The sequence below is a fragment of the Chlamydotis macqueenii genome, chromosome 3 (genome assembly GCF_036417535.1).
Source record: "Chlamydotis macqueenii isolate bChlMac1 chromosome 3, bChlMac1.mat, whole genome shotgun sequence".
Lineage (NCBI taxonomy): Eukaryota > Metazoa > Chordata > Aves > Otidiformes > Otididae > Chlamydotis > Chlamydotis macqueenii.
In genome coordinates this window covers 87,832,893-87,860,757 of record NC_141558.1, presented here as the reverse complement: position 1 = coordinate 87,860,757, position 27,865 = coordinate 87,832,893, and the positions used below count along the sequence as shown (strand labels likewise).

General features: G+C 53.2%; 2 protein-coding genes across 5 annotated transcripts in view; one reads left to right on the top strand and one right to left on the bottom strand.

Annotated features, from left to right (window-relative positions):
• Positions 1-18,527, top strand: part of TJAP1 (tight junction associated protein 1) — a 40,178-nt gene extending 21,651 nt beyond the window's left edge. Inside the window, exons 3-13 of one of the 4 annotated variants that reach the window (XM_086744524.1) lie at positions 1,388-1,482; positions 3,055-3,108; positions 5,000-5,157; positions 6,319-6,481; positions 8,193-8,221; positions 9,362-9,523; positions 10,168-10,234; positions 10,706-10,735; positions 11,967-12,074; positions 12,758-12,841; positions 14,527-18,527. In XM_086744524.1, the coding sequence (XP_086600650.1) occupies positions 5,033-5,157; positions 6,319-6,481; positions 8,193-8,221; positions 9,362-9,523; positions 10,168-10,234; positions 10,706-10,735; positions 11,967-12,074; positions 12,758-12,841; positions 14,527-15,843 (2,085 nt within the window). In that variant the 5' untranslated portion in view covers positions 1,388-1,482; positions 3,055-3,108; positions 5,000-5,032 and the 3' untranslated portion in view covers positions 15,844-18,527. Of the gene's footprint in view, positions 1-1,387; positions 1,483-3,054; positions 3,109-4,999; positions 5,159-6,314; positions 6,482-8,192; positions 8,222-9,361; positions 9,524-10,167; positions 10,235-10,705; positions 10,736-11,966; positions 12,075-12,757; positions 12,842-14,526 lie in introns of those variants that run through there. The other 3 variants (XM_086744521.1, XM_086744522.1, XM_086744523.1) reach the window with 3 other exon arrangements.
• A 1,558-nt stretch (positions 18,528-20,085) lies between these two features.
• LRRC73 (leucine rich repeat containing 73) lies at positions 20,086-26,388 on the bottom strand. The gene is made up of 6 exons (XM_086745726.1): positions 26,035-26,388; positions 25,392-25,552; positions 24,236-24,358; positions 22,916-23,016; positions 22,087-22,270; positions 20,086-20,496 (listed from the first exon to the last, which is right to left on the bottom strand). Exons 1-6 carry the CDS (start codon positions 26,304-26,306, stop codon positions 20,426-20,428), a joined length of 912 nt encoding a protein of 303 aa, XP_086601852.1. The 5' UTR covers positions 26,307-26,388; the 3' UTR covers positions 20,086-20,425.
• Between the last annotated feature and the right edge of the window lie 1,477 nt (positions 26,389-27,865).

Sequence of the window (27,865 nt, the reverse complement as noted above, 5' to 3'; positions counted from 1 at the left end):
GTTGTGGTTTTGCATGCATGGCAAGTGGCTCTTAGTTCTGTGGGCTTTGTACAGAATAGCCTTAAGCAATTTCATACTAGATCACATCTATTCCTGATGTGTAGTAAGGGTTTTGCCTTTCTCAGAACACACAGAGAACATAGCTAACTCTGCAAGTGGATTTTTATGTTGAGGGATGCTCTCTGGTAAAAACAGCGAGAGTCAAGCTTGTATACTGCCTGTGCAGCTACACTCTTGAGACTGCTGTCCCTCACTGTGAAGAGGGAAGAGGTTATGTATGTTTTATCTTTGTGGGATGTGGAGAAATCCTCAGCTTCTTGCATTAGCAAAGCAAATTGTTAGGTTTCTGCTGCAGTCTTCTGACCCTTTGTGTGTTCTGTTTGCCTGAAAGACAGGACTATTGATGATCAGTGTGAGCCCAAGCTTTGTAGCCCTCAGTGAGCCATTTCAGTGAAGCTGTAACTGTCGATGAGCTTAGAAATGAGACTAAACCTACACTGGGCAGCAGCTAGAAGACAGTAGAATTGGAGCTACTGCAGCCAATAGCCTGCTAGGAGGAGGACTGTAAATGTTAAGGAGCGTTACTGATGAGAGATGGAAAAGGCGGATAAAAGGGACCAGGAGGTTAAGTTTCCTCTTGTATTACAGTGCTAATTAGAATAGCTGAAGAGCTGCCTTCCTGCTGTAGCTCCAGGCTAAAGCTGAGCTTCTACAGGCTAGTCAGAATGTGGACTTGACAGCAAGCTCCTTTAGAGAGAATACTGTGAATAGCATGGTGAGCAGAATTAGTGCCACCTTGTAGTTCTGGATATTGCCTATATCCATTTCTGCTTTGGAGCACAAGGTCCATCTATTCTGCAGAGAGTATCTGTTCCTTTCTGAACAGAGGTGTAGCGAATTGAGCCACCTTTGGATTCTCTCTCTGTGGTAGCAAAGGATGCCCAGGTATTGTAGGCAGGGAGGGCTTAAGTGCGCTGTTTAGTGCAGGGTAGTCTGCAGAACAAAATTAGGTTGGTGTGGCAGGGTGGCTGGAGCAGAATGACAGATACTGGATTCCTGGTGTTGGACAGGAATGCAGGTGGGGAAGCAGTGACCCTTGGAGCCATCTAGCAAAAACAGCTGCCTTTCAGAAGTCAGTTACTGGTCTGCACAGACATCCTGCTCAGCAGAGACAGGATTAAAAGACCTTATTTTCTGGGGACACAGTGAAGACAAGGAACTTATTTTACTGGAGGGTCCTGGCGTTAGATAGTAGCCTGATGGTGCAGCAGTTTGCTGCCGACTCCTGCCCTGGCACCTGGCTGTGGGTTGCTCTGCATATGCCTGGCTGTTTCCATGTGTTGTGCTGATAGGTGACTGACACCAACTTTCCTTTCTCATGTTTCAGGAGCTGTTGGCCAGATGCTGCTGGATGCTGACAGGGGAAAGCTGATTTGGAGACAAACGACCAGAAATGTTTGGACACGTCATCCCTTTGGATCTGTAAGTCCTTGTTTGAGGGAAGGTTGCCTGGAGGCACTGTGAGTATTTAAGTATCTCTGGAAATTCTCAGATCATGAGGGCAAGTTTCAAATCGCGATATCTTTTCCAGGTAGGTGAGGATGAGATGGCAGGTAGCATAGTTGCTGGCTCTTGGGTGGGAAGCAGGACAGTCCTGTTTGAGCCTGAGGAACTGTGTGCTGAGAGACAGGGAGGCCTTTGGCATGTTCGTTCTGAGCACCTCTGCAATGGAAACATGTGTGAACCCATGGGTGCAGCTGTTCCTGGAAGCCTCTGCTTGTCTGCCAGCCTGTGTGGCTGGTGGTTTTGCCTTGATGCTGAACCAGCTCCTGCTGGGAGTTGGTGGAAAAGCATATTCAGACTGTGCTGGCCTGGTCCTTCCTGGACATGCACGTTCTCCCTCTCTCCCTCTCTCTTTCTCCCCCATACTTTAGAGCTTTGCCCTGCGGAGCAGTTATGATGTTGTGAAGCTGTTTTTTCCTGTGCTAGTTGAGACCCGACTATAGCATTGTAGTAAGGAAAGGGGCCAGACAGCTTGTTGGGGCAGGGCCAGCACTAGGGCACCTCTTCAGTTTGTTTTGGCAAAGCTTGAGTTTGCGTGGTCCTGGTTGCCTGCCTGTTCCATTCACCATCAATCTGGCTCTCCCCATGTGTGTACAACTGCTCCACGCCCTGCACTCCTGTTCCACCTCCAAGGGCTTGGTGCCGTTGAGAGGGGAAAAAGCAGCACAGCGGTAGAAGTGCATCAGGGGAGGGAAGGCTCCACTGCAGTCTCTCTTGTGCCAGCGGTAGAGTGATGGCCACAGAGCTACGCTCTTACAGCTGATTCCCAGATCAACCCAATTCTCTTCTTGTACTGATGGATACCCTGGGCTTTGAACAGAGAGGAAGGTTGTTTCTGAACTTGTGTTGTGTCCATGGTTGGCTGGACACTATTTTACAGAAGCCTGTTAGCAGCAAGGTAGAGCATGGCATGCTGCTTGCTGGAAGTCAGAGTAGCTTGTCTTCTTTTGTGGAGGTGTGGGTTATCACAGCTGTAGGCACAAGGATGTAATGTTTTGGCTCAAACAAGAGTCTGATAATTGCCAGCTCATTTGTAGGTGAGCAGCAGTGACTTAAAAGGACGAGTGAGGTAATTGTTATCACTACCAAGCTTCTGTACCGAAGGCTTCACAGTTGGCATCCCTCTGTGGTAGTGGGGAAGATTAGCTGGGAGGGTCACATTTCGTAGGAGATTTTAGTCCTTCCTGGAACCAAGGTTCCCTTGAAGCTATTGCTTCAAGAATTTTGAGTTTGTGTGGTCCCAGTCACCTGAGTGCCTTGCACATGTCCTTTCCAGGTGCCTTTCCAGCTCTTGCTGGGCTATATGGCCCAACTATCCTAGGATAATTTCATTTACTTTCAGAAGATCTGATGATGGGGCAGATACCTGGAGTGAGATGACCATCCAGTTGTCCTTGGTTATAAACATTCCCTATTCCTTACATATTTATGGAGTGAGATTTCAAACTGGCTGTTTTGATGGATGCTAAGCTATTTGTTTCTCCTCTTCAGGGCATCTGAGTGAGTGTCCCTGCTTCATGAGGCTTCAAATTTGAGCCCAGGCTGGTAAGTGCTCACGTCCTTGTGGCCTACAAAAATGATTGTGATTTCAGCTTGGGATATCTCTGTATGCATCTCCTGCCCTTAGCCTAGCAGGAATTGACAGAAGAATCCCCTAGATCACCTGTTTGGTAGTGGGGTGTTGACAAAGCTGCTGCTGGTCAGGATTTTAGCATTCCTCTTTGAAGAAGAAAAATGTCATCCCAGCAAGTCAGACCCATGTTTTGCTTGGGGATGCAGTGGAATGTGCATTTGGTATGCTGGATGTGATTTTTCTAAAGTATTAGAAATCTCTTCACCTACTTGAGCCTTTGTAGGAGGGGCCTTGAGGGAATGACTGCAGCAAGGGGAAGTTGACAGCATTCTGGTGGTGGAGATTTACAGGTTAGTTTTAGGAAGTTGTTCATGTCTGTAAAAAGGCATGAGAAACTTTTGCAAGCTTGTGTTTTTAGCAGAGTGGAGGACACCTTGCAAGTGTTTCTGTAAAGTGTAAAGACTGTTGTGGCTTGCAGCTACTCTGTGCTTGATGCATATACCTCATGCTTGCCAGTCCTGCCAGGGAACTCAGTGTAAGTGTTAAAAAGGTGCTGTAAGCAAGAGCAGATAAGAATTAGAGATAATTCTTGGGGCTTCAGTTAGACAATTAAAATGTGAAACTCCACTGTCCAAAATGCCAAGCAAGTGAAGTCTGTTAGGTCACTGGCCCAACGGTATCCACTGACTTCCTTGAAGGTGTGTGAATGGGAGTCAAATGGCCCTGCCTGTAGAAGAGGGCAGAGGGTGGTCCTGCACTTGGAAGTGCTACAGGTCAGGCCCTGAGGATTGAAGAGATACTAGGCTTGATCAGTGTTAGGATCCAGCAAGGGAAAGGGGAATCAGAAGTGGGTGCTTACCCCAAATATAGGGGGACTATGAACAATGCCTGTGTTGTCATCGAGGAAGGTCTGGTATAGAGCTTTGCAGGAACTGCTTGGCATCTCCAAGACTTCTTGTCTTGTGTACAATAGGGTGGTTGAAATCCTGGCTGTTTCAGGGGAAGTCTTCCTGCCTTCCACTGCAGTCTTAAAGTGGTGGAAAGGAAGCAGATTCTTCCATGTGTACAAGACAGCTGCTTTCCTTCTACCCCATTTTTTGCTCCTGTACTGCTACTGCTCCTGCAGCAGGAAGAATCCTGCCAGCACGACTTGGGTGAAGGGACTAGTCTAGTCTTTCCGCGAGTGGTACTGCTGCATGTTGCAAAATCTGGCCTTAGGTACCAACATCAATGGCATTGTTCCCTAATTTGGTGTCACCTGTGACTTGGGGGTGATCTTTATCTTTTCTGACAGAGTGAGCAGTTGTAATGATGTGGTACCTCTTTCTGACAAGCCTTCTGTGGTCTGCTCTATTGGGGTTCCAGTGTAAGCCAAAAACTTCTGGGTTTGGGCTCTTTAATGGCTGGAGTCTCCTCCCACATAGCCCCTGCTGACAGTGACAGCACATGATCAATAACTCCTGCTCCAGCTGTCACTGCTGCCTGTAAGGCTTGCAGTTTCCATACTGGAAAAGGCCTTTCCTAAAGAGCCTAATCAATATGCTGCTGTGAGGTCTGTTCTTGTTTGCTATATATAATCCGGACACACACAAACTACGTGAGTGAGCATGTGTAGAGGGGGGGAGAGGATGTGCCAGCCCTCTGCTCTCACTGACTGGGAGAAGGACACAGCTACCTCTTACTTTGCTCCCTCTCCTGCAGCCACTGCTCAAGGCTTGTGGCCACGTTCTTTCCCTCATCTATTAGCACTCTGCATGGGGACCTGCTCTGGGACTCCAGGGGAGCCACATTCCTGCGGGTCATTTCTAGGGTTCGATGGAGCGCCTGTGACTCTCTCTTCTGTGCACTTTCTGCTGTTGGTAGGTGACCAACTTCTGGAGCCACGCAGGTGGGAGGATGTCAAGCACAGCTCCATCAAAGAAGCCTTACCGCAAGGCACCCCCGCAGCATCGCGAGATCCGCCATGAGGTGCCCATCATTCGTGATGACCAGGATGGAGTGATCTTGGCCGAGCAGAGTCAGGTAACGGCTTGCCGGGTGGCAAAGGGCTTAACACCATTGCACCAGCAAACGGGGTTTAGTTATACCAAGGCAGGCCAGCTCAAGCAGGCAGAGGGGTTTGAGGTTTGCAACCTGAACTTCTCCTCATCGTGGTCCCTGGAGTCCAGTAGTGAGAAAGAAGTGACAGAGTGCAGAGCAGAGTTGAACATCAAGAGCCAGACTGTCTCGCCAGCACTTCCGCGTGGTGGGAAGATGGGGCAGCGAAGTGGGAAGCGGTGTCCAAACCGCGGTCGTGGGCACCTCAGCAAATTTGTGAGCCGTAGCATGGAGACAGTTATGGTGTCTGGAGATGAAAGACACCATCCCACTTGCTCTTTCAAGAGCAGAAGCTTGGAACGCTCACTTATGTTTAAAGAGCCTCCTGAAATCCTGACACCAAGGAAGTTTCAGGTCTCCTCTACACACCTGCCTCTCAAAGGGATCCTGAAGCAGACCAACATGACGGGCCCATGCCCTGAGAGCTTACGCAAGTCCCGCTCAGTAGAGACGCTTTCCCGTGGCCATGGCTCACACAAGTACAGTGATCCTCAGCTCTGCCTCAGCCATAGAGAGAAGCACTCACTGGAACACAGCAGCAGCAGTGTTGCTGACTCTGCCAAGCGCAGGGAAAAGATCACAGAGGAAAAACTGCAGTTCTCCAAATTCCTGGATGAGATTACCCAGCGGGTGTTGAATCCCATCCGCTTGCGCTCACTGGGAGAGACAGGAGCAGAACAAGACCAGAACTCTCCCCTTTTGCCCAGAAGCTCTGTGCCAGAAGGCCAAGGGGAATGCCACCTGCAAGGGGTCAAAACCAAGCATTCAACTCAAAGATCTGCCTGCCCAAGCAGAAGAAAAGCAGAAAAAAAATGTGAGGGTCTGGGAATGGCTTCATGCCAGAGAAATCGTGCTGAGGAGGCTGAGAGACCTTCCAGACTAAGAAAGAAATCTGTCCTTGGGAGGAAGGACAGTAAGGAGAAACTCCTTTCCTTGGAGAGAAGGGTAGTAGATCTGTGTCAGTATGAGCTGCAGCAGCTGACAGACCTGGGGCTGGCAGGGACATCCTCTGAGAAGCAGCACTCACTGACTTCATGGAAAAGCAGTGCAGAGGGCAGAAGGGATGAAAGCAGTCCCTGTTCACGGCTATTACAGCCACACCATCAGTATGCTAAACTTGGGCAGAAGCGTGCAGTGGAGCCGAACTACCCAGAGAAAGGATCCTTCTCCACTACAACACGCTGGAGTCGGGAGGAGGGGCCTACCCCATCTAGATCCTCCCCTTCCTTCAGCCTGGCACTAAACAAGGTAGGTGCCGGGGCCGTTGGCTCACAGACGGGGGTCTCGCAAAGGCCAAAGCTCCCTCATGATCTCACCTGGTCTATAATGCCAGTGGGGAGAGTGAGAGCAGGCCCCCAGACCTCAGGTTGTGGATGCTTAATTACTAGAAGCTGCTCTCTTGTGGGCGCCACTCATGGCTATGCTCCAGGTTAGGTATATCTTCGTGGGAGGAACTAGGTTCCCTTTGGCCCCAAGAGTTAGGAAGGCAGGAGCTGGTGCTGTTCTGCCTGCTGCAGACTGTCCGGTGTTTGCAGGTTGGAGACCCTCCAGGCTGTGGGGCAGCAGATGTGTACAGGAGGCAGGCAGCTCTGTTGTCAGAAGGTGGGATGCTCCCAGTGCTTTGTGTGTACCCTGTGCCTGGCTGTCTTGGGGTACTGGATCTTTGTATGATGACTGTTTCAGATCTTTATAAGCCTTCTCTTTTCTCCAACCTGCTTTGGGGCCATCACCTTGTTTTAATAGGAACCACATTATCTGCATCTGCTGTGTGTGTATTTGGGGGGATAGAGGAGACAGTCACTAGATAATTCTGCATGAATTAACCGATTACCATGTGGGGTCAGGATGTAAGAAAATAATAGATGTGAATAGGGTGTATGCAGATGGTAAGGACCGTTCTTTTAAAATGTGAATTGATGAAGGAAGCAGCCCTGTGATTTCTTAGGGCCAGGACTTGGGTGGTTTGCCTTCTGTAATATTGCTAGCAGCTCCACAGCCTCATCCACAACTGTCTGTGGGATGGTCTCTCAGCCCAGAGCTGACTGTAACACTTAATGGACATAATCTAAAGTGTGGCAGCACATTGAGTTTGTCCAGTGCTGTTGGTACCAAGCACTAAAAATAATCTATGAGCAGCTTGGACTTTGTAAGAATGGTCACAGTCTTGGACTTTCACAGAAAATACAGTTGCTTCTAGTGCTCGTTAAATCTCTCCCAGCCATGCTGGCAGACAGCAGCCATCTCATGGGTTAACACAGAGAGTGCAAAGGAAGTGAGAATAGCTGAGTGATGTGCTCTTATCACACCACTGTGTCTCCTTGTTCTGCAGGTCCTTGCTCCAGCCATCTCTGGGGATCTTGCCCAGAATGTTAATTTATTTCACAGGCTTTTCTGACCTTTGTTGTTTCTTGTGCTATCCTAGAACAGTTACAGTGGCTGGTTTCAGGTCTGCAGAAATAAAACCTTTTCACAGCACAATCTGGATAGTGTAAATAGTAGACGTGTTTTTTGGCTCCCAAATGATTCTCTCTCACTGTTTTTTGTGGGGCTTCAAGGGTGTTGTGATTGCTGTGGTGACAATTTAATCCTCAGTGTATGCTGGGCTGTGAGATTCCTGCTGCCCACTGACTGTGGGTCTGGAGGAAGCTGAAACATCAGCTAAGGTGATGATGTTACGAGAGATGCTAAGATTGCACTGTGGGAGAGTAAAGTTACCTAACTTGTGTGATGGTTTCTAGTCTAGATCTTCTACTCTGAACCACAACACACTGTCTTGCTGTCAGGCAGCTGAGTGGTGTGTACAGATCCTAGCAGCTGTAAGCTTGCCTAGCATGACCTGTCAGAACAGGTGAGGAAGAGCCACAGGTAGGCTCTAGCAACCAAGTCTGCTGTTTAGGACAGTGTGAGAGACCAGCTCCTCCTCTGAAAGAATCTCACAGCTGTTTTCTTCCCTGTGCAGGAACCCTTGACGGATGCAGAAAGGATGAAGTAAGTGTCCTGCTCCCCCTTTATGCCTGTCATACTGCGACTGTGTGGGTGCTGATTCCTCACATGCTGCCTGTGCCACCTGCACAGCGAAGCTGACTGGCCCTCCGGGCTCCTCTCAGATCTTTAATCTTCTTGGGGTCATGTGGGCAGAGCTTTAGTCTGTGCCTTGCCAACCTCTGCCTTGCATGTCTCTCCCCCTGGAGGGGAGGGAACATGGACTCCCAGTGCAGGTGCAGGCAGAGGAGTTGGTGGGTGTGAAAGAAAGTAGGAGATGAAGCCTTTAATACAGGTGGAGAGAGGAGTGCCTTTTTTAAACCTCTTCTTGTTGCCGCTGTTCTGGTGTAAACCACCAGAAGCAGCATGCAGAGGCCTGCTGCTGACTGAGGGTGAGTGAGAGCTGAGCCCTTTGGTGGTGGTGTGGGGCACAGACAGCTGCTTAGCACTGAGCTCTAAGCCATAGTGAGGAGCAAGCTCGCACTGCTAGAGAGAAGCCATGCTTCTGGGTTTCTCTGAGCAACTGAGCACAAAGGAATGAAAAACAACAGGAAATTGGTCTGACCACTAGGCATGTCCTGGTTGGGGAGGAACAGAGCTCCACACTGTGTTGGATGGGGTTGACTGGCAGCTGTGATCACATCTCTACATGCACCCCACCACCTCTGCTTCTGTGCTTAAGGCTGTATGGAGTATTCTTTCTACCATGTATTAAAGGTGTGAGGGGTTTTGAACAGTTTCAGGGGAGGAGAAAATTATTTTAACTCATTTTGCCTTCAACTCTTCTAACCTGGACTAGGATAAATTATTGAGCAGGTTTCATTCACCAGTGAAGGACACTGGAGCTGCGCAACTCATCTGGCTAGTGGGCTTTATCCAAGTACTGCAACCTGAGAGGGACTTAGGAGCCCTGGCTGGCCAGCTGGCATGTGCTCCTTTGCTCCTGCTCCAAGAGAGTCTGAGTCTCCGTCTCCTGACAGAGATGTACCTCTCGCTGTGTGTGCTGTAGTCTCCTGCCAGTTCAGTTCGCGATTTCCTGGGACCACTGCATGGGGCCTTGGGCCCTAGAGCAGGGCAGTGGGGTGCTGGTGCTGGTGTGGAGTACCCCTTGTGCACTCAATGGTACCTTGTTCCTGTGTGCCCCAGGCTACTGCAGCATGAGAATGAGGAGCTGCGCCGACGGCTAACGTATGTGACTAACAAAATGGAGGCGATGGAGAGGGAGCTGGAGTCAGGTCAGGACTACCTGGAAATGGAGCTGGGCCAGAACCGTGAGGAGCTGGAGAAATTCAAGGACAAATTCCGTAGGTATGGAAAAGCAGATGACAAGGATAGAGCTAGAGAGATCCCTCACACCGAGGACTCCCTCAGCTGGTGTGAGTAGGCCGTGCCTTGTTGTGTAAAGCAAAGGCATGCTGCATCCTCAGAAAGGTGCACCCCTACACTGTAGGGGAGTTAAAGGCTCTGCAGCCATTAATTCCTCCATGGTACAGTGTAGGAATGCTGCCAGTGTGAGGGGCTGACAACAACAGGGAATTCTTAATCTGTTCAGGGTAAGGCAGGATCCAGCTTGGATGGTTATGCCACATGTGCAAAAGGAGCCAATGATGGCTGCAAGAAAATACATCACCACTTTACCTGAAAAGTACCTCAGTTAAAAATCAATGCCAGTCACTAGTTGCGTATTTATACATTACATAGCTCAGAGGAGTCCTCCAAAGTCATTCATACCCTCCCCTGCAAGATCCTTTCATCCAGCCAACCTCATCTTGCCTCCAGTGCTTGGGGTCTGAAAGCCATTATGTGGCAGAGGTGAGGCATAGTTAATATGCCTGTCTTAGTACTGTGAATACCAGTCTTTCTGGAGTTGTGAAGCTGGTGGTTTGCTTGGCAGCTGTGAAGGGGGACTTGAGTGGGTGCCTGAGATCCATTCCCGTGTATATCTTCTGTAGGTTGCAGAACAGCTACACTGCTTCCCAGAGAACCAACCAAGATTTGGAGGAGAAGCTGCATGCCCTGGTAAGTGCCCTGTTAAATCACTAGAGAGGAGGTGGAAGAGACCTGTGTATTAGGAGCAGATGAGGGAAGGGGCCCTGGCTTTACCCAGCAGATGTGGAGGTGGGTGAGGGGTGAGATTCTGGCCTTGACCATCTACTCCCCATTCCAGCTGGTGTCATGAACTGGTTTCTTGATTTACTGAGCCCCTACGTGGTCATGCACGTGAGCTTTGGTTCCCCACAACATAACTGCATGCTGTTCCGTCATGTTGCTTCAGTCCCTCTCAAAATGCCAGGGATGTGTCAGCCAGTCTTGGGGTTGCCATTCTGGGAGGATGGGGGCAGTCAGAGCAGAGCCAATGTGCGTGTATGTCTGTTGTGTGCATTCATAACACTCATGGCTGTTTCTTTTCTCTCCCTCCCTCTCTCTCTCTCTCTCTTTCTCTCCTCCCCATGCTGCCGCTGGCACACGCTGGGTGCACTCACCTCTCAGGCCTCTCTCAGCCAAAGCTGGATTTTTGCAGTTGCGTCTTTTCGTTTGTGTGTTTTTTCTTTTTCCTCTTTACGTGTCTCGGCCTGTTGGTTTCATTGTCAGTCCCACATACTGTCAGTCCCAGATGGAGAGGCCCCAGCCCTCGTCCAGCCAAGGACTCACCTGGTATCCAGCAGCTGCCCGCAGATGCAGCAGGTCCTAGCTTGCAGTGCTCCATTTTAAGAGCATTTGACTCTGAGCCAGCTGGAGCATGGCGTGCTAGGAAGTGGTGCCCATAAGCTGTGGCACTGCACGAGATGTGGATGGCTGTGGGCCTCGTTTGCTCCCTTTCCTTCTCCTTCTGGGCTGTGAGTAGGCAAGTCAAACAGCTGAGATGCTGATTGCCTCCATATAGTCCAGGATGAGATTTTTTTGGTTCTAGCACTTTAATTTCTTGGGTTAATATTCATTGTGCTGGTGCCTGAAGAGACTGCATATGTGGGAAGCATTGTCCTCCCCTGCCTCCTTGTGTGTCACTGTGCTGTACGCCTGACGCACAGCTGGGCCCTGGTGGTCACAGCCTCAGAGCATCCGTGGACAGTATTGGAAGAACTTCTTGAGAAGGGGATGGCTTGGTTGTTCTGAGCTGTTGCCACTCTCTGACGTTACATCTGGGTGTCTATCAGCCCTGTACCTGAACTGTTAGGGAGTCTAAAGAGGCAAGATTGCTTGCTTTAGGGAGGACATTAACTGAGCTCCAGATGAAGGTACGCAAGTCCTTTTTCTTACTAGAGCAAGGCTTAAACTCTTTCCAGATGGTGCCCTCTCCCTGACAAACAAACCTTTTGTCCATTTAGCATTGACTGCTGGAGCTTTATGGGCAGTATTCTTGTTCTGATGCCCCAGAGAAGATGGCTGGGTATCACAAGCTCAGAGGTCTTTGCTGCCAGTGGCAGGATGGGATTGATTGCTGAAAACCATGAGCTTTCCACCAGGCACCTTGTGAACCAGGTTAGAGAGGAAACATGATTGTGCTGCAAGAAGAGATACTGCATTAAGGAGGTTCAAACTCCGCCTGTTGTCTCTGTAACTAGCAGAGTGGCTGGCTGTTTGGCCTTTGGTGTACCTCCCTTGGTAAAGAGACAGACTGTCCTCCTTGTCTGTGTGGAAGTTTTTCTGTCCCAGCTGAACATGTCATTGTGCTATGCTTGGGCTGAGGTGGGTGGTGAAGCCAAGTTCTTCTGTACTGGGGAGATTTACACCTGGTGTTCTTGCATCCCAGATTAAAAAAGCAGAGATGGACCGGAAGACGCTGGACTGGGAGATTGTAGAGCTCACTAATAAATTGCTTGATGCCAAAACCACCATCAATAAGCTGGAGGAACTCAATGTAAGTGTCAGTCTGCAAATGGCTGTGGAAGTGCGTGACTTGTTCAAAGTCATTAGTGTAAAGGAGCATGTGAATGACTTCAGTGTATTTGAAAACGTGAGAGCTGCACACAACAGCAGGGACAGAAAAACAGAAGAGGGTCTGAGGGGTGGAGCAAGGAAGAACTGATCTTCAAGTCAGTGAAGCCTGAGTCCAGGCTGTACCAATGGAGGAGTTGCTTACTCTAGAGCTGGGAGGATGGTAATGCCTTTTCTGCACCATTAATATGGGAGTTCCTGGACCCAATGCTTGTTTCTATGAACTGCTCTCAGCTTCCTCCAGTCTATCTGTCTGCAAGATGCCTGACATCAGGCTGTGTCTTCAGGCATGGCTGGGAGCTCTGAAATGGGATAGCAAATCTGGTGGGACTTTTGGAGATCATTAAAATCCCCAGAGGGAGAGGGGGTTGATACACTGACAGTATATGCCTGGAGCAAGGGCTGGAGTTGAAAGGGACACCTCGGCTGAGTTGTAAGAAAATACACAAGGGTGTGGAGAGGAGGGAATGGCAGGTCCCCTCATAAGCAATTCAATCACATGCCTCCTCCTGCTTCTATCCAAGCAGCACCTGGTCAGGTGGTGCCTTTTCTGGTAAGAGATCAGGCCAGTCTGACAGTGTTGCACACCTGTGCCCTTTCTTGCAGGAACGCTATCGACAGGACTGTAACCTTGCAGTACAGCTGCTCAAGTGTAACAAGTCCCACTTCAGGAACCACAAGTTTGCTGATGTGAGTAGCAGCCCTGCTGAGATGGGGAAGAAGGGCTCGTGGTTTCTGCCTGCATCTTGCTTTCTCCAGCTTTCTCTGTAGGGCTGTTGGTGTCTCATCCTTCAGCCTCATATAAGAGGTGTGGGGGGGCTCCTGTTCCCACTCCCACTGAGAAGGCAGCACAGAGCCTCTGCCAGCTCCTCTTTCATGCCAGCTCCATTTCATAGCTCAGCCAGAAGCTGTTATAAAAAGCACAATAACCTTGAATTTGATAGCCTGCTCTGGGTGCCTGATGGGAGCTGGCAAGAGGACAGACCTCTCTTTTACCCTGCTCTGTCCTCTTACCTTTCTCACCTGGCCACATGGAAGGGCCATGCTGCCTGATAAGGAGTCAAGCAGCAGTAGTCTGGCCCCACTTAACTTCTTACTCTCAGGAGAAATGTGGGAGGCAGCCATTCAGGAGGCCTATAAGACACCCTGAATGGAGAAGTTGGTACCAGCTTATACTCCCCCTTGTGGGGTCTCTTCAGCTCATCCTGCCCTCCGGACGAGCAAAGACAGAGTTTAGGCCTTTCACATTAGTAGCATCACTTGTTTGGTTGGAAGTGTAATTCAGGCCCTCACCCCAGGTCTCTCTTTGCCGTACCCCTAGTCTCCATCCTCTCTTATGTTCCTCTCGGCAAAACCACGTGCTTGTTTTTTTTAACTTAGCAGGTGACCAATGTCACCCTCCCCCATTGTGTCTCAAATTAGCACTCTTGAGGTCAGTGTATCAGTTACTGCTGGGGTAACCTTGACCTATCTCCCAGCTGTCTCCCATCCCTGGAGCTTTGAATTTTGCCCCCCAGAGTGCTGCGTCAGGCATAGCTACCATTGGAGGGGGGTTGGTGCTGAGCAGCTGTGCAGTCTGCCTCACAGCCAGGTGTTGTCATGCAGTATGCACTGCATCCCCAGCTTTGGAGACAGTTTCCTTGAGACAGAACTTGCTGTGCCACTGAGTGGCTTGTGGAGCTCTGCTGTCCGCTTCATGCTCTGCATGGATGTGGTGACCAAGGTGAGGGCAGCTGGCAGGGTGATGGGGAAAGCATAGTGCCAATTTGCATGACAAGGAGCAGTGCTTACCCCCTGTTGAGATCCCAGTCCGGCAGCTTTAGTAATAAACCCCATGTTTGCCTCTGAAATAGAGTGAGGAAGTGGGATGAGGTGGTAGAGTTGATGGGAACAAGGGAAGGCATCGATTCTGGTCTGTGGGCGGACTGCCAAGGTGGCACGGCTACAATTACCACATTTGGGGAGCACTGACAGATCCCAGCACTGGGGGCTGTTGAGTCACTTCAGTGCAACCACCAGCTGATTTTCCACAGATCAATAGACCCGTTCCTAGCATGCAGTGGCTGGGCCTTGTCTCTGTGCTCACAGGCATGGGGGACTGAGCCCGTGTGCTGTCTTTTCTTGTTCTCTTTGCAAAATGGGGCCTGTGAACCATGGCCTAGAAACATGACTGGCATGACAGCTAGCGCGCCTTGTTAGTCCCTCACATGGGGCAGGTTTGCTTTGAAAGAAATGCCTTCCGCAACATATGTGGATGTTAGGGTCCAGATAAGGATTACAAAGTACATGTGAAGGTTGGTTGGAAAGGGCAGATTATTTGGAACTTAATGGCTTGCATGGCAGCTCCCTTCTAATGTCCTTTTCCTTCTCCCTAGCTTCCCTATGAGCTGCAGGACATGGTCAACAAGCATTTGCACAGCACTCAGGAGTCCTCAGGCCCTGGTCAAGAGGCAACCCACACCTTGGCTCCATCTGATGTTGTTCCCACCTCAGTCATTGCCAGAGTCTTGGAGAAACCAGAATCTCTGGTTCTGAATTCAGCCAAGTCTAGCAGTGGCAGCTGTCCCATGGCTGAGGATGTCTTTGTGCATGTGGACATGAGTGGAGCCCCTCCTGATGCCTGCAGCAGCGCAGGGCAGATGGGGAAGGAGGGAGGAGATGCGGGGAAACAGCAGAATGGTGGCTGCAAGCCACAGACCAGTGTGGAAAGTGTATCAGAGGAGATGCCTGCCTTTGAGAAGCTAAGCCCATACCCTACACCCTCACCTCCCCATCCTATATACCCTGGGCGCAAAGTGATTGAGTTCTCTGAGGACAAGGTAAGGATCCCAAAGAACAGTCCCCTGCCCAACTGTACATATGCTACACGCCAGGCCATCTCCCTCAGCCTGGTACAGAGCGAAGATGAGAGCTGTGACAGGCACAGAACGCTCCCCAACAGCCCTGCTTCAGAAGGGCGCCGTTCAGCCTCCAGCTGTTCCTGTCAACAGTCCCCCAAAGCAGCCAGGGCTCACGGCTCTTCCCAGAGCAGCCCATTCAGCAGCCCTCCCCAAATCCCGAGCGCCTTCGCCAGCTCTGCCAGCTCCGAGGAGGACCTGCTGGCCAACTGGCAGCGTATGTTTGTGGACAAGGCACCCCCGACCTCGGAGCGGGTGCTGATGAACCGCACGGCCTTCAGCCGTGACACAGCCCCTGAGCTCCAGAAGAGGTTCAGCCGCTCCATGCAGGAGCTAGGTAGGGCAGCCTCAGCTTACTCAGATGGTGAGGAGTCTGTGCAGAGCTGCAGCTGGACCGTGAGCCGGGACTCAAGCGTGGACACAGACAGCACTGAGTCCAGAGCCCGCAGGAGCCATTTCTCCTCAGATTATGGTACAGATTTCTCCCAGGATGAAGCCCAGAAGCTGTTGCAGGAAAGTGGTGGAGGCACTGCTGAGCCTGGAAGCCCCTCACCAGAGAAGCACAAGGACTATGTAGACCTTGGCTTGCCTGAGAGCCCAGCTGAGGAGAGAGAAATGTTGCTCCAGGGAAGCAAGGAGAGCAACCAAGGAGGTGCCCAAGAGGAAAGTGGAGAAGGCAGGGTCAAGCCTCCCTTCAGTCGGCCACACCGCAGCCCCAAGAGGATGGGGGTCCACCACTTACATCGCAAAGACAGTCTGACACAAGCCCAGGAGCAGGGCAACCTTCTCAGCTGAGGCAGGGCAAGAAGCAGCCACACGCTGCAGAGCTGTGGGCTGCCTCCATCTGTCCACCTTCTGAGGGAGAAACCTTCCTTGGTACCCTCCTCCTGAGGGGGCTCTGCTCTGAAATTTTATATTTATTCTCTTCTTTTGCTACCTGGAAAGAGCTGAGGTCCCCCTTCCCCGGCACCTCAGACCCACAGTGTGCACACACAGTGTGCAGAAGCACGCCCACTGCCCTGGCACACTCGCAGCTCTCTTCACAGCCTCACACTGGTGCCTGTACCGGAGCTCGTTCTTGGTACCCCTCGTCCTGGTGCCTGTGCCTCTTTATGCTCGCATCTTCCTTCCCCCTTCCCACTCAGGTACCTGAGGCCCTGGGTGCTCCCATGCTGGTTGCCCGCAGCTGCTCTGCTCTCTTTTAACTTGTGCCAACAGGGCAGAGTGCCTGCGTGGTGGTGTCTCATTCCCTGGGAGCCCTCAGGGGCTGTCAGTGGGGCACGAGGACTCACCCGGCGGACGGCTGTGGGGCCCCTGGGGATGTGCTTGGATTGCTGGTGTCTCGTTTTCCTGCTGGGTTTTGTTTTCCTCGGCTGCCATCTGGGTGGTTCTCCAGAATCTGCCTCTGCAGGTCCCCATTGTTTGGCTCCTGTGTGGGGCTCAGCACCCGGCCCCCGCTGAGGCAACGCATGGATGCTGGTGCTGTGGCGTGGGGCATGGGTGCTGTCTGCCAAGGTGGTTCGGGCAGGCACCGCCTGCTAGGCTCTGGGGTTTGTGTTTGTGTGTCTCCTCCCTCACACCTCTTCCCCCGCTCTCTGTGCTGTTTTGTTTGAACGGTGCTGATGCTTTGCTCTTGGGTGGGCTTCTTTCTTCTTTCCAAGCCTTTGGTTTTGGGGTGTATTGTTTTTTCTTCCCCCCCGCCCTACATAAACAGACGTAGCTTGGCAGCTGGTCCAATGCCTGCGTTGAGGGTGTGTTAAGGAGGCTCAGCTCTCAGAGCTGCACTTCCCTCTGATCCTGGCCTCCAGCCCTGCAGAAACCCCTCCAGACTCGAGAACAAGGTTCGGCTCTGGGTGAGCAAGGTGTGAAGGACGCTAGTGGGCTTTTCTGGGCAGAACTTGCTCAGTGCAGGGCTAGCAGGGGTGCCGAGGAGCTGCTCCCTGCAGACGCACTACCTCACGGCTCAGCAGGAGCCCTTTGCCAGGGTCTCCTCGCATGCCCCCGTCTCCAGGGGGCTCCAGGTTGGCTCTGGCACCTCTCCAGGGCCTCCCCTTCTAGCTAGGGCCTCTCTGTGCGTTTTTCCTAGTGTAGTGTGATATCGTGTGACTTCTTCGCAGTCTTGTGTGCTTGGTGTCTTGTTGAGGGGGGGAGGGAAGGGGAAAGGTCTGTAGATGTAGGTATATTTTTGAGGGCTTACAAAGCCCAGGTGTCCTGTTTTAGTTTTGTCCTGTGCCCTCATCTGTCTGGTGTTTCTTGGCTCCCCCAAGGGTGCAAGGTAGAGCATAGCCGGGTTCCCTGGGCCGTGCCCCCTCACACCCTGCTGGCTGTCCTCAGCCTGCTGTCTTTTTTTTTTTTTTTTTTTTTTTTTTTGGAGTTGGGTTTGTGTTGTCCTCCCACCGTACTCAATGAGGGCTCTTTGCTGGGCTGTAGGAGAGCAGCCCTCTGTCCAGGAGGGAGCTCCCATTCATACACTTACAGCAAGATGTGCAGCCAAGAGCTGCCTGGGGGCACTGCTCCCCTCCCCAACCCTTGTCTCTGCACAGGGCCTGCAGCTTGCAGCTGGGGCCAGCCAGGGCTTCGGCTCCAGCCTGGAGGCTCCTGGGCCTGTGAAAGGGAGCTGCAGGCCTCTCTGGGGGCTGTGTAGCTTGGTTTGTGTACCCTGGCTGGAGCTGCTGCCTACACGCTCGCCTCGTTTCCCACCTCTTAACAGTTGTGGAGCTGGATGCCATGCTCCAGCACTCAGTATTTCACTACAGTATTGCACTTGATAACCTGTGCAAACAGGCTGGTGCTGAGAGCGGGAACCTCCTGTGAGCCTGCAGAGTGTTCATCTCCCCTGTCCTGAACGTGGTGGTGGCATCCTTGTGTTTGCTCTCATCAGCTGCTCCACTGCTGCATTTCTTCTGTTCTGCAGGATGGGTGAGGGCTTGCACCTGCAGTGGCTGCCTCATGGACATCACTTGGGGTTGGGTGCTCACTGAGTGAGCTGCTCTGGCTCTGCTTGTGGCCTGCCTGTGGGCAGTGAGGGAGGCATTGCCCCTCAGGGCTCAGCCCCGTCCCCCCTGAATCCTGGCATGCTGATCTAGGGGATAAAAGCTACTCTTGCTGAAGCAGCTGGTGCTGATGGTGCTGGGCAGAGCCAACCTCCCTCTGCTTTTGGTCACAGTAGACTTAAATGCAAAACAGTGGAGAAATGGAGGGGTGGCAAAGGGATGCCCAACGCCTCACCAGACACTTTGCAGCATTAGGCTGCCGGCGGAGCAGTGGCCTCAGGAGGAGCAGAGCCCTCTGTCTGTGGGCACAGTGCCTGCCCTCTGCACTGCCGCTCACCTCTGGCACTATTGGCCCTGGGGCCTTGAGCTGACCCCACTTTCAGTGTCCCAACTCAAGACTGTTAATCTGTAACTAACATGGTTTTTTTTCTGAAATTTTCAAACTGATGTATATTTTAAGACCAGAAATAAACTATTTTAAAAGTAGGTGGTGATGGCTTTCGCTGTTGGTTAAGACCTGGGCTGAACCGATCCTGAATATGTGAGGGAGCAGAGCTTCTCAGGGTACGATGTCCCAAGTTTGCTGAACTGCATGTGCCACCAGCTAGCTCTCCAAGGGAGAGCAAGCCTGTGCCCTGTAAGCTTTTCAGGCAGCTGTGAATTCACTGATCATCCTCAGTGCCCACTTGGGCAACAGCCTGGTTCAAGGTGTTTGTGCAAATCAAGCCATCTGTGTTGGAGAAGAGGCACAATCCCAGGTACAAAGCAATGTGTGGGATGAGCAGTGTTGTACATCTGTAATCGTATCCAGTCTCTGGAAACTGTTCCCTGGCTCTGAATGCAGATGGTCAACTCAGATTCTGGTCTGCAGGCTTGGTCTGTCATTCACAGCAGCACTTGTGTCACTTTTGACCCAGAAGCTGACAGTAGCTTAAAAAAATGGCAGATTGTTTTTTAATGTTTCCCAGAGTTGCCTGGTTAAATCCTGTGGCTGTAAAGGCCAGGCTTGTTTGTCAAAATCTCTGCGGTGAAGCCTGTTGTGCTGTAAGCAGGCTCAGTGTTACAGAGAAAATTCTGCCTACTCCATTTCAAGGATTTTGCTTTTTGTCCTTCTGCCTGATCTGTCCCTTGGCAAAGACCTCCGTGTGCTGATCTAGGATGAGGTGTAGCTAATTCTTTCAATATTCATTGATTTTCTTGAAACTTTAGCTCTCACAGTGGTGTGAGAGTATCAGTTCTCCATTTCAGAATCAGAGTTCTGTGGGAGCACGTAACATACCTCCTCTCTAGAGTTCATTAAGAGTTTTAAAATGCTAGTGTCATAATTTTGTGGTTTTTTCTTTGTGTGTTGAGGGAGGACTGGGGTTGACAGGACATACCCCGCATAGGAAGCTCTCCAAGCATGAGACTGAGTTCCTGTAGGATGCTGAGGTGGACACGTGGAAGCGTTTCCTTTTCGTGTGGAACAGTGCTGCAGAGGTCTGTGGTGAAATGTCCTCCATCTTCCAGGTTACACTGCCTGTGCCCTTCTGACCTAGGTATATGCAAAGCATAATGCAGGAAGAGTTTCTTGTTTCTTTGTCCTTATAGTTAATGATTTTATTCTGTGTTCCCTTGAGTAACAGCTGCTGCCACAATTTAATCTTCCAGCCTAATCAGAGCCTTGAAAGACGATCTGCCTTGCCTGGCTTGGCCGAGCAGTGAAACCCACAGTGCCGGTGCGGGCTGAAGCCTTCACCAGAGGGTGCACGCCTGGTGCCAGACTCCCTGCAGCTGGGCTCCAGCCCAGCCCCCTCCCTCCTGGGCAGAGGGAAGGCCCGGGGTGGGGAAACAGCCATTTGGGCTACGATCGACCGACCTCCAGGGCCGGGCGAGCGGCGCGGCGAACCCGCTCCCGCCAGGACGGGGAGAGTCCGCGAGCCGGGCGAGATGCTGCTGCCCCCTGCCGGCGCGGCGGCGCTCACCGGGCGCGGAGGGACGGAGGCTCACGCCGCGATGGTGTCACGTCCGTGACCTTTACAGAACCCTCGTGGCGACACTGCGGTACCAGCGATAGAAACAACATCTCTTATACGCATCTGAATAAATACAGCCTGCGCCCTCCGGGCACAGCCGGGCGCGGTGGTGCGGGGGGAGGCAGGGCAGCGTGAGCTACACATGCAGCGACCGGACAATCACAAGCGGCTGACGGGGCGCGTGACAACACAGAGACGCGTGTGGAAATTTGCTCTGACCGGGCTCCGGTGCTCAGAGAGCCGAGGGAGGCATCAACGGGATGTGAAATGTATCACAAGGTGGCTGGGGCAGCGGACCCGAGGCAGTGGGGCTGGTGGACGCACGCTTCCTCAGCGGCCATGGTGCTCTTCACAGGCAGGGTAGCCCAGCTACATTTCTGTTTCTGCTAAGAGGCTGTCACCAAGACCTGACGTCATCAGGACCATCTGGGAGCTGGAATCTGTGGTGAGAGAGGGAGAAAACCATGAGCCAATTGGGCTGTCGGAGAGCATGGGGCTGTACGCCAGATCCAGAGGTGAGGATGAGGAATTAAGAGTGCTAGGGGGTGGGAAGCAAACTGCTGAGAGGATTGTGAGATTAAGTAGTAACTAGGTCTACTCTGGCCACGCAGCAGAACAGAGTCGATGTTTGGGGAGGAGGGAAGGCAGAGACAGCAGCAAGAGCAGAGGGGGGCATCTGCATTTGTTATCTTGGCTGTCAAGAGGAACATCAGCTCTGAATCCTCCCTACATACACTTGCAGGTGACATTGGTTGTGCTCGCCCAGCTGTGCCGTTACCCAGCCCTGCATAAACCTTTAAATCTGCACTCACCAAGTGCCTTCTCAGCTACAGACAGTGTCCAGGCGGGCTGGGCTGGCAGGCTGGGAGCCAACCTAACGCACGTAGGGTGGTGACGTTGCCTCCCCAAAAGCAGGGAACACAGCAGGCAAGCAGCCATTTTGTGACAGTGGAGGCCTGGAAATCCTGACTTTCTGCACTGCGTGAATGGAGGGCTTGTGCAGCCCTTCCCTGCCTGCCTCAGGAAGGTGATGGCAGTTTGCTGGCGCTGCGGCGGCACAGAGCGTGAGCCAGGAACGCTGTGCCTCTCCCCACACCAAGTGAATCAGGATGGGCATGCATAGCAAGTAAGAAACTCAGCAGGGTATGAATTTCCCATCCAGAAGCCTTTTTAAATAGAAAAAAAAAAAAAAAAGTTTTTCCCTGTGCCCACATGTTTCCCATCCAGAGTCCTACACATTCAAAACTGCTGTGTGGAATCTCTGTTTTGGGGATCAGTTTCTCGAAACTGGATCCAAAGCTTGGAGCTCTCAGTAAAGGATTTTTATGGCTCTAATAAATGAGGATCCAGATGTTTTGAGGCTCATGGAGGGGTTGTGTGTGTTTGCTGCTGTTCTGATATGAGATTTGGGAGGAGGAAAGGACAAATACAGGTTAAAAAAAAAAAGCTACCAAACCCCGCAAGGAGCAGGATCACGAGATAAGCATGACAATATACAATATCAAATATACCAACAATACACAACACTGTTGTGTTACAATACACAACACTGTTGTGTACTGTTACAAGCCGCTGCACAGACAGGCTGTGGCACCTGGCTAACCCCTCACACATTTGGGACAGAGATAGGAATATCTGATGCTGTGTGGATTGCAGGGAGGTGCTGGAAGCAGTGAGGAATGATACGGCAAAGGCCCCTGAGACCTTTAATGCTCCTGCCCTTGAGTTTTAAGACTGCACGAAGATTTCATTCCTGCAACATCGGGGGAAAACGCCTCTGAGGTACCATTTCCACTCTTCACAGCAGCAGCATTGTCCTTGGAGGCTGCCCTTCCAAGCACAGCTCAGCCCAAGCGCTATTCAACATGAAGGTCACGCCTGGAGGCTGTCTGGATTCCAGATCACAGGGAGGAAGGACAGACCCCATTCACCAACCCCACTGTAAGAGACCAGTGGCGCTGGAAACACCCCAGGCACCCCTATTCCTGCCTGTCAGCCCCTGCCCGCGGGCCAGGTCCCAGAGCTCTTACTGGTCTGGCAGATCCAAGGGTTCTTCTCCCTGGCTGTGACTTCGCGAGCCTCCGTCTCCTCCTCTTCCTCACCCTCTGAGAGCAGGTCAGAGATCTGCTGCTGCAGCTCGGGACTAATGTTGTTCTCTGCCAGGATGAGTGTCCGTAGGGCTGTGGGGTAATTCTCTACCATGTCCAGCAAGGTCTGGGTGGACAGAGAAATAAACAGGCTGACAAGCAGCACAAACAGCAGCTAGGCTGGGGAGTAAGAGGTTTAAAGCTCTTATCTCCCTGCAAACTCCGGCCCTCCTCTTACCTCTGCCTTCCCTTGGCTTTGACCTCCCTTTGCCAAGCTTTCTGAGAGGCTGAGGGCCACACATCTTTCTGTGGGAAGAGCTGAGCCTGGATTTCCTGGCTTCCCTGGCTTCCCTCTAGAGGAAGGGACTGCTCTAGACCCTGTTGCTCCCACACATGCAGGCTAGTCCCCTCTTTCCCCTGGGAGCTGGGGCTCTGAGAGGAGAGCCTGCGCTACAAAGCCTTGGCCCCTACCTGCCCACAGAGCTTTAGCTCTGATCCTCAGTCACAAATCCAACCCCTTACTTCTTCCAAGAAAACCGAATTACAAATAGATCTGTGTGTTTCTCCCTGCTGACTTTCGGGAGATCCAGGAGCCCTAGGTCAGAGCTGTGGCTTATGAGCCTTCCTCCTGTGGCCAAATGCAGGGAGGGAAGGAGGTGCACGTGGACTCGAGAGACAGGGATGGAGGCAGGTCCTATGGCCTCTATAGATAGCCAAGACCTATGCTCTTGAGACATCAGCAATGCTGTAGAGTAACTGTAGGCTCCCATACCTGGGCTGACTGGTTGGTAAGTCCTGTTCCCTCCAAGTCCAGAACTTCAAGGGTTCGGCTAGAGGCCACAGCAACCGCAAGCATCCCTGCTACCTGGTCACCTGTGGGAGAAGCAAACCAGGGCTGTCAGCAGTGCCTGCCTTCCCTCACGTAGTACCACATGCCTTCGTGGGCCTGGGGCTGTCATGGAAACATCCTCTGAGTATTTCTGCCATCAGACAACCTCCAACTCTCAGTTACCTTGGAGGGGTGGGGAAAGCTGTTTACTGAGAACAGAGACAAGATAGAGGTGCACCATTTTGTGGCTATGGGAGCAGCCACTGATTATCAGGGGGAACACAGTGAAATTGGTTTTTTATTCCCCAAAGAAACACGTCTTCCCAAATCTCCTTCCTACTCAAGGAGGCAAGGGCCTTTAACAGTCCTTGTGAGATATCCCAGATGCAGACTAAGGAGCTGAATACCCCAGCCTAGGGGGAGGATCCTGCACCAGCTGATGAACTGCCTTCCTGGAAAGGGGGCAGACTTTTAGGGGTGGACGCAGAAGGACCAGGAGCACTAAAGATTGATGCTGGTGAAGAGACAAGACTCCAGTGTGTTCTCCTGACATTCCCCCGCGAATGCCAAGATACCATACAACTGTGATGCCTGGAAAAAAAAAAAAAAAAAAAGACAGGTTGCTGTCAGGGTAACACTCTGAGGCCTTTCCTGCCAAGATGAGGCACCTGGTCAGACAGATAAGGGTTTGGGGCAGGCTCCATTTCCAGATGGGTTGAGGAGGGCAGTGCCCTGCTGATGCTCAGGGAGGCATGGCCTGGTCTCCTCCTCACCACCTTGTAGCAGAGCAGGAGAGAGTTGGTTTCTATGGCAACGAGTGCCAGGCTTTCCTCCTCCTCCTCCCTGCTCCATCGGGAAGAAGAAGGAGGGAGCACAGGGACATACTGCATCTGCCAACAAGCCAGCATCAGCGCCCAGGGCTTCAGGAACAGGGGAGACATGGAGGGTCAAACATGACGACAAAGGCGGTGGAGCAAGCAAAGCACAACCTCCTTTCTGCATCTCCCTGCAGGGCTCAGGTCCACCTCACACAAGCAAAGCAGCCAGGCTGGCTTTCCCTACAGCTGAGGGCACCTGGCAGGGTGAACTCGCTGCCGGGGATCAGAAGGCACCTCTGCAAGAAGCTGCCCCATCCTGCTAGTGAAGATCTGCTGCCCTCCTAGAGCTTAAGCCCCAGCCACCCACCAGCACAAATCACACAAACACTGAGGCACCAGAGTGCAGCACCCCCTGCTCCTCTTCCTTGCCCCCCCCCCAGCTTACCTAGGGGGTTGTAGTCCAGGTTCAGTACACGGAGCTGTGAGCTGTGAGCCACGGCGATGGCTAGGCGTCCCCAGCCTTTGCTTGTGACGCCTGGGTTGGCACTCAGCGTTAGCTCTTTGAGGCCTGGAGAAGAGAGAGAAGCCAAACCAGAGCCTTAAGGTCTCAGAGGAACTAGTTCAGCTAACCAGGACAGCTTTGAGCCGTGTCCCCTGTACTCCAATGGACTAAAGGGTTTGGTTTGCTCTGACAACTGTCATCACGTATTTCACTGATCAGTGAAATACTTCACTGCCGTCAGTGGTAGCCCTTCATTTGCCCATGCTGTGATTGCCCCATTTCTCTGCTCTCCCAAGCTGTGTCCTCCTTATCCTAAATAGCAAACACAATGGAAACAAGTAAAGGATGTGTGAGGTGACTGACCAGGAGAAGGAGGTGGCACAAGGTGACAGGTTGGAAAGAGGATAACAGGGACAGTAGGCTCTGAAGCCTGAACCTGGGAGGGGTGGCCAGCAGAAATAATAGCATCAGTGGCAATGCGAGCACACAGAGGAAAAGGTACTGGGGAGAGGTGGAAAGCACTTTGAGAGTCAGGAGAGAGCAGTGGTGCTACCACAGCGCATTCCAGCTCTCAGCTTAACTGGCCTACTGGCCCCTGACCACCAAAGATCGTCCTCTGCAAAGATCTGAGTCTTGGCACTAAGGCTATGGCCACACAACTACACACTCACAGAGTGCACCCACAAGCAGGGATAATTGCCAAGCACTGACAACGCAGCCAGGTGCTGAGGTAGGGGCACACCATATATTTATCTACGGTCATTATCAACACACAAATGCAAAACAATAAATTCAAAATCCAAGCTGTCCCCTCCTCCAGTTTCAAATGCTTCTGTCATGAACTAGAAGCAACCTGTTGGTCCCTGAGCTCTGAACCGCCAGCAGGACAGATCAATAGCAGAAAGCCCATGCCTGCCCAAGGGAACTGCTCCTCTATTGCGCAGCTTTTCTACTTTACTTAAGTTGAGGAAAGAAATTCCTCAGCCCAGCCAAACTATAGAGCCTGTCTCCTCCAGGGCTGAGGATTTACTGCTGCATGCATCTGCTCTACGTGAAAGCTCCACTGGTCATCGTGCAGTGCATGGCCACTGGCGCTTACCGGACTTGGCCCCGTCAGGCGGCAGGAGCCCACAGATAAGGTTGATGCCTTCATCGCCCAGCATGCAGTCTCCTAGATCCAGAGCCACCAGCGAGGGGTGGATGGAGAGAGCAGGGTTGAGGAGGGCCAAGCCTGCATCTGTCAGGGGACTCCCATGGAGGCTGTGCAGGTAAAAGGGAAAATTACTAAGCAGCCTTCCTCCTGGGGGCTAATTAACCCAGAGAGGAGCGAGAAGCAGATGAAATGAGGAGATGAAAAATCCTAGCTGCAGGTGGGGAAAAAGCGCTGGGAAGCCTCTGCTGCAAGGGTCACCTGGCCGCTCAGGCAGCCCTCCTCTCCCGGCTGGGACCAGGGGGTGCAGGGGATGCCAGTGGGGCAGGGGCAGCCCCCAACCACGGGGGCAACGCAGGTTGGAGGGGCCGGGATGGAAAGCCAGGGCCCTGCTTCGTTGGGGGGGGGGGGGCAGACGTGGCTTCCTCCCAGCCGGGTGAAGGGCGAGGGGTTATCTTCTGCAGCGTCAAGGGCGTTTTTTCCTCCGACCAGACTTAAAATTCAGGGGCTGGCCCGGAACTGCGAGCCCCCGAAAGAGCCGGGAGGGGGCCAGGGGCACCCCCCGCAGCCCCCCCCGCCCCGCTGTACTCACAAGAGGGACTGGACGGAGCGGTTTGTCTTCAGGGCCTCGGCCAGCTGCTTGACGCGGTTGATGTTGGAGACGATGCCCAGGTTGAGGTTGAGCTGGGCCAGGGAGCGGGACTCGGCCGCCCCCCGGCAGATGTGCCCGAAGTCCCGCTCGGAGAGCTGGCAGCCCCGCAGCGACAGCAGCCGCACCGAGTTCTCCCGCAGGCTCTCGCAGATGTCCCGGATCTCCGCCCCTGACAGCGTCTCCCCGGAGATCTGGATGGACCCCGGCAGCATCTTCCCCCGGCTCGGGGAGCCGCCGCCGCCCGCCGCCGCCCGCCGATCCGGCCGCGGCGGCTGGGCGCTGGGGGGGAGCCGCGCTGCGCGCTGCGGGCCGGGGCGGGCGCCAACGCCGCCGCCGCTGCTGCTGTTGCTGCCGCCGCCGCTGCCTGGCAGTCCCGGCCCGGCCCACCGTGGCCCCGGGGGCGTCACCGCGCAGCCTTACCGGCAGCCGCCGGGCCGCCCCGCTCCACCCGGTGGGGCCGCTGTCCCCCCTCCGCGGGCGGCGAGACCCGGGGGAGCCATCGGCGGGGGCTAATCCGGACCGGCGCTGGGCTCCGAGCTCCGCGGGGCCGCGCCGCCCCGCTGCGCCAGCATCGCCGGGAGGGGGGCGGGGAGCCCCGCCGCTCCCCGCCCCGCTCCACCCGCACCTGCCGGGCCGCCCCGCCTCCTCCCTCCGGCCGCCCCGGGCCCTCCTACCGCCCGCCGCCGCCGTGCCCTCGGCCCCCCCCCGCAGGTCGGGGCTGCCTCGACACGCGAAGGGGAGGGCGGGGAGGGGAAGGACCCACTCCGGGCCCCGTCCGCCCGCCCCCATGTCCCACCACGGCGGTCCCTGCCGCCATCTTGGGCCCCGGCAGCACTCGAAGGCTGTGAGGGGCGACAACGGCGCCCGCCGGTTCCTCTCTGGTGCCCCGAGGCGATGGCGGGGCCAAGGGCGGCGGGGGCTGCATCCCGACTGCTGAGGGGGTGGGAGAACCCACTTGAAGGGCTCTCCCTGCCTGTCCCACTCTGGCCTGTGGAAGGGGCCAAAGCCATTTGGGTACTCGGGTGCCTCCTGGTCTGAGGAGCAGCGGCCTCCTGCCTGCTTCAGGAACATTTATGCTTAAATGCGCTAGACATTGAGCTTGGACCCATGGCTTAATGGCGAGGTCAGCATGAGCCGCTCCTCGTGGCCCACGGCTCGTGGAGCCAGTGCTGGGAGACAGCTGGTGAAAGGTGGAGGTGCTGGGAAGTGCCGCAGGCTTCCTTGTCCCCTTGGCACTCGGCCTTCACCCTCGGCCTGACCCGAAGCATGAGGGCCTTACCTTGTCCCCTGCAAATTCGCAGGTATGGATCAGTGGGATTTGTCCCCTCTCTCCCCCTAGTTGGGTAATCCTGTGCTTGGAGAGAAATAGAAAGCAGGGCCCCTGCCTTTTCAGCTCCACTGAGCTGAAAAAGGAAGCCACTGATGTGGAAATTAGGTTAAACCGCCTAAGTAGGCAGCTTTCGGCACGTAACTAATCTGGCTGCTGCATAAAGCAATGCTCAAGTGAATTCCAGTCTGGTGGGTAAGTCGGGGACAAACCCAGGGTCCTCTGCTTGATTTGCAGGCCGGGGGATGGAAAGTGAGGGGGAAAACAGGATGTGGTAGGGGATGTGAAGTAGTTTGTCTCCATTGAAATGGAGGAGCAAGTCACCTGAGTGAAGGCTGCACATTTGGTCCTGAACCAGACAAGGGGAACTGACTGGTAAGAAGCTGACTCAGATGTCAACTTTAAGACTTTGGCTGCAGGATCTAATTTACAGCGTAGGTGTCA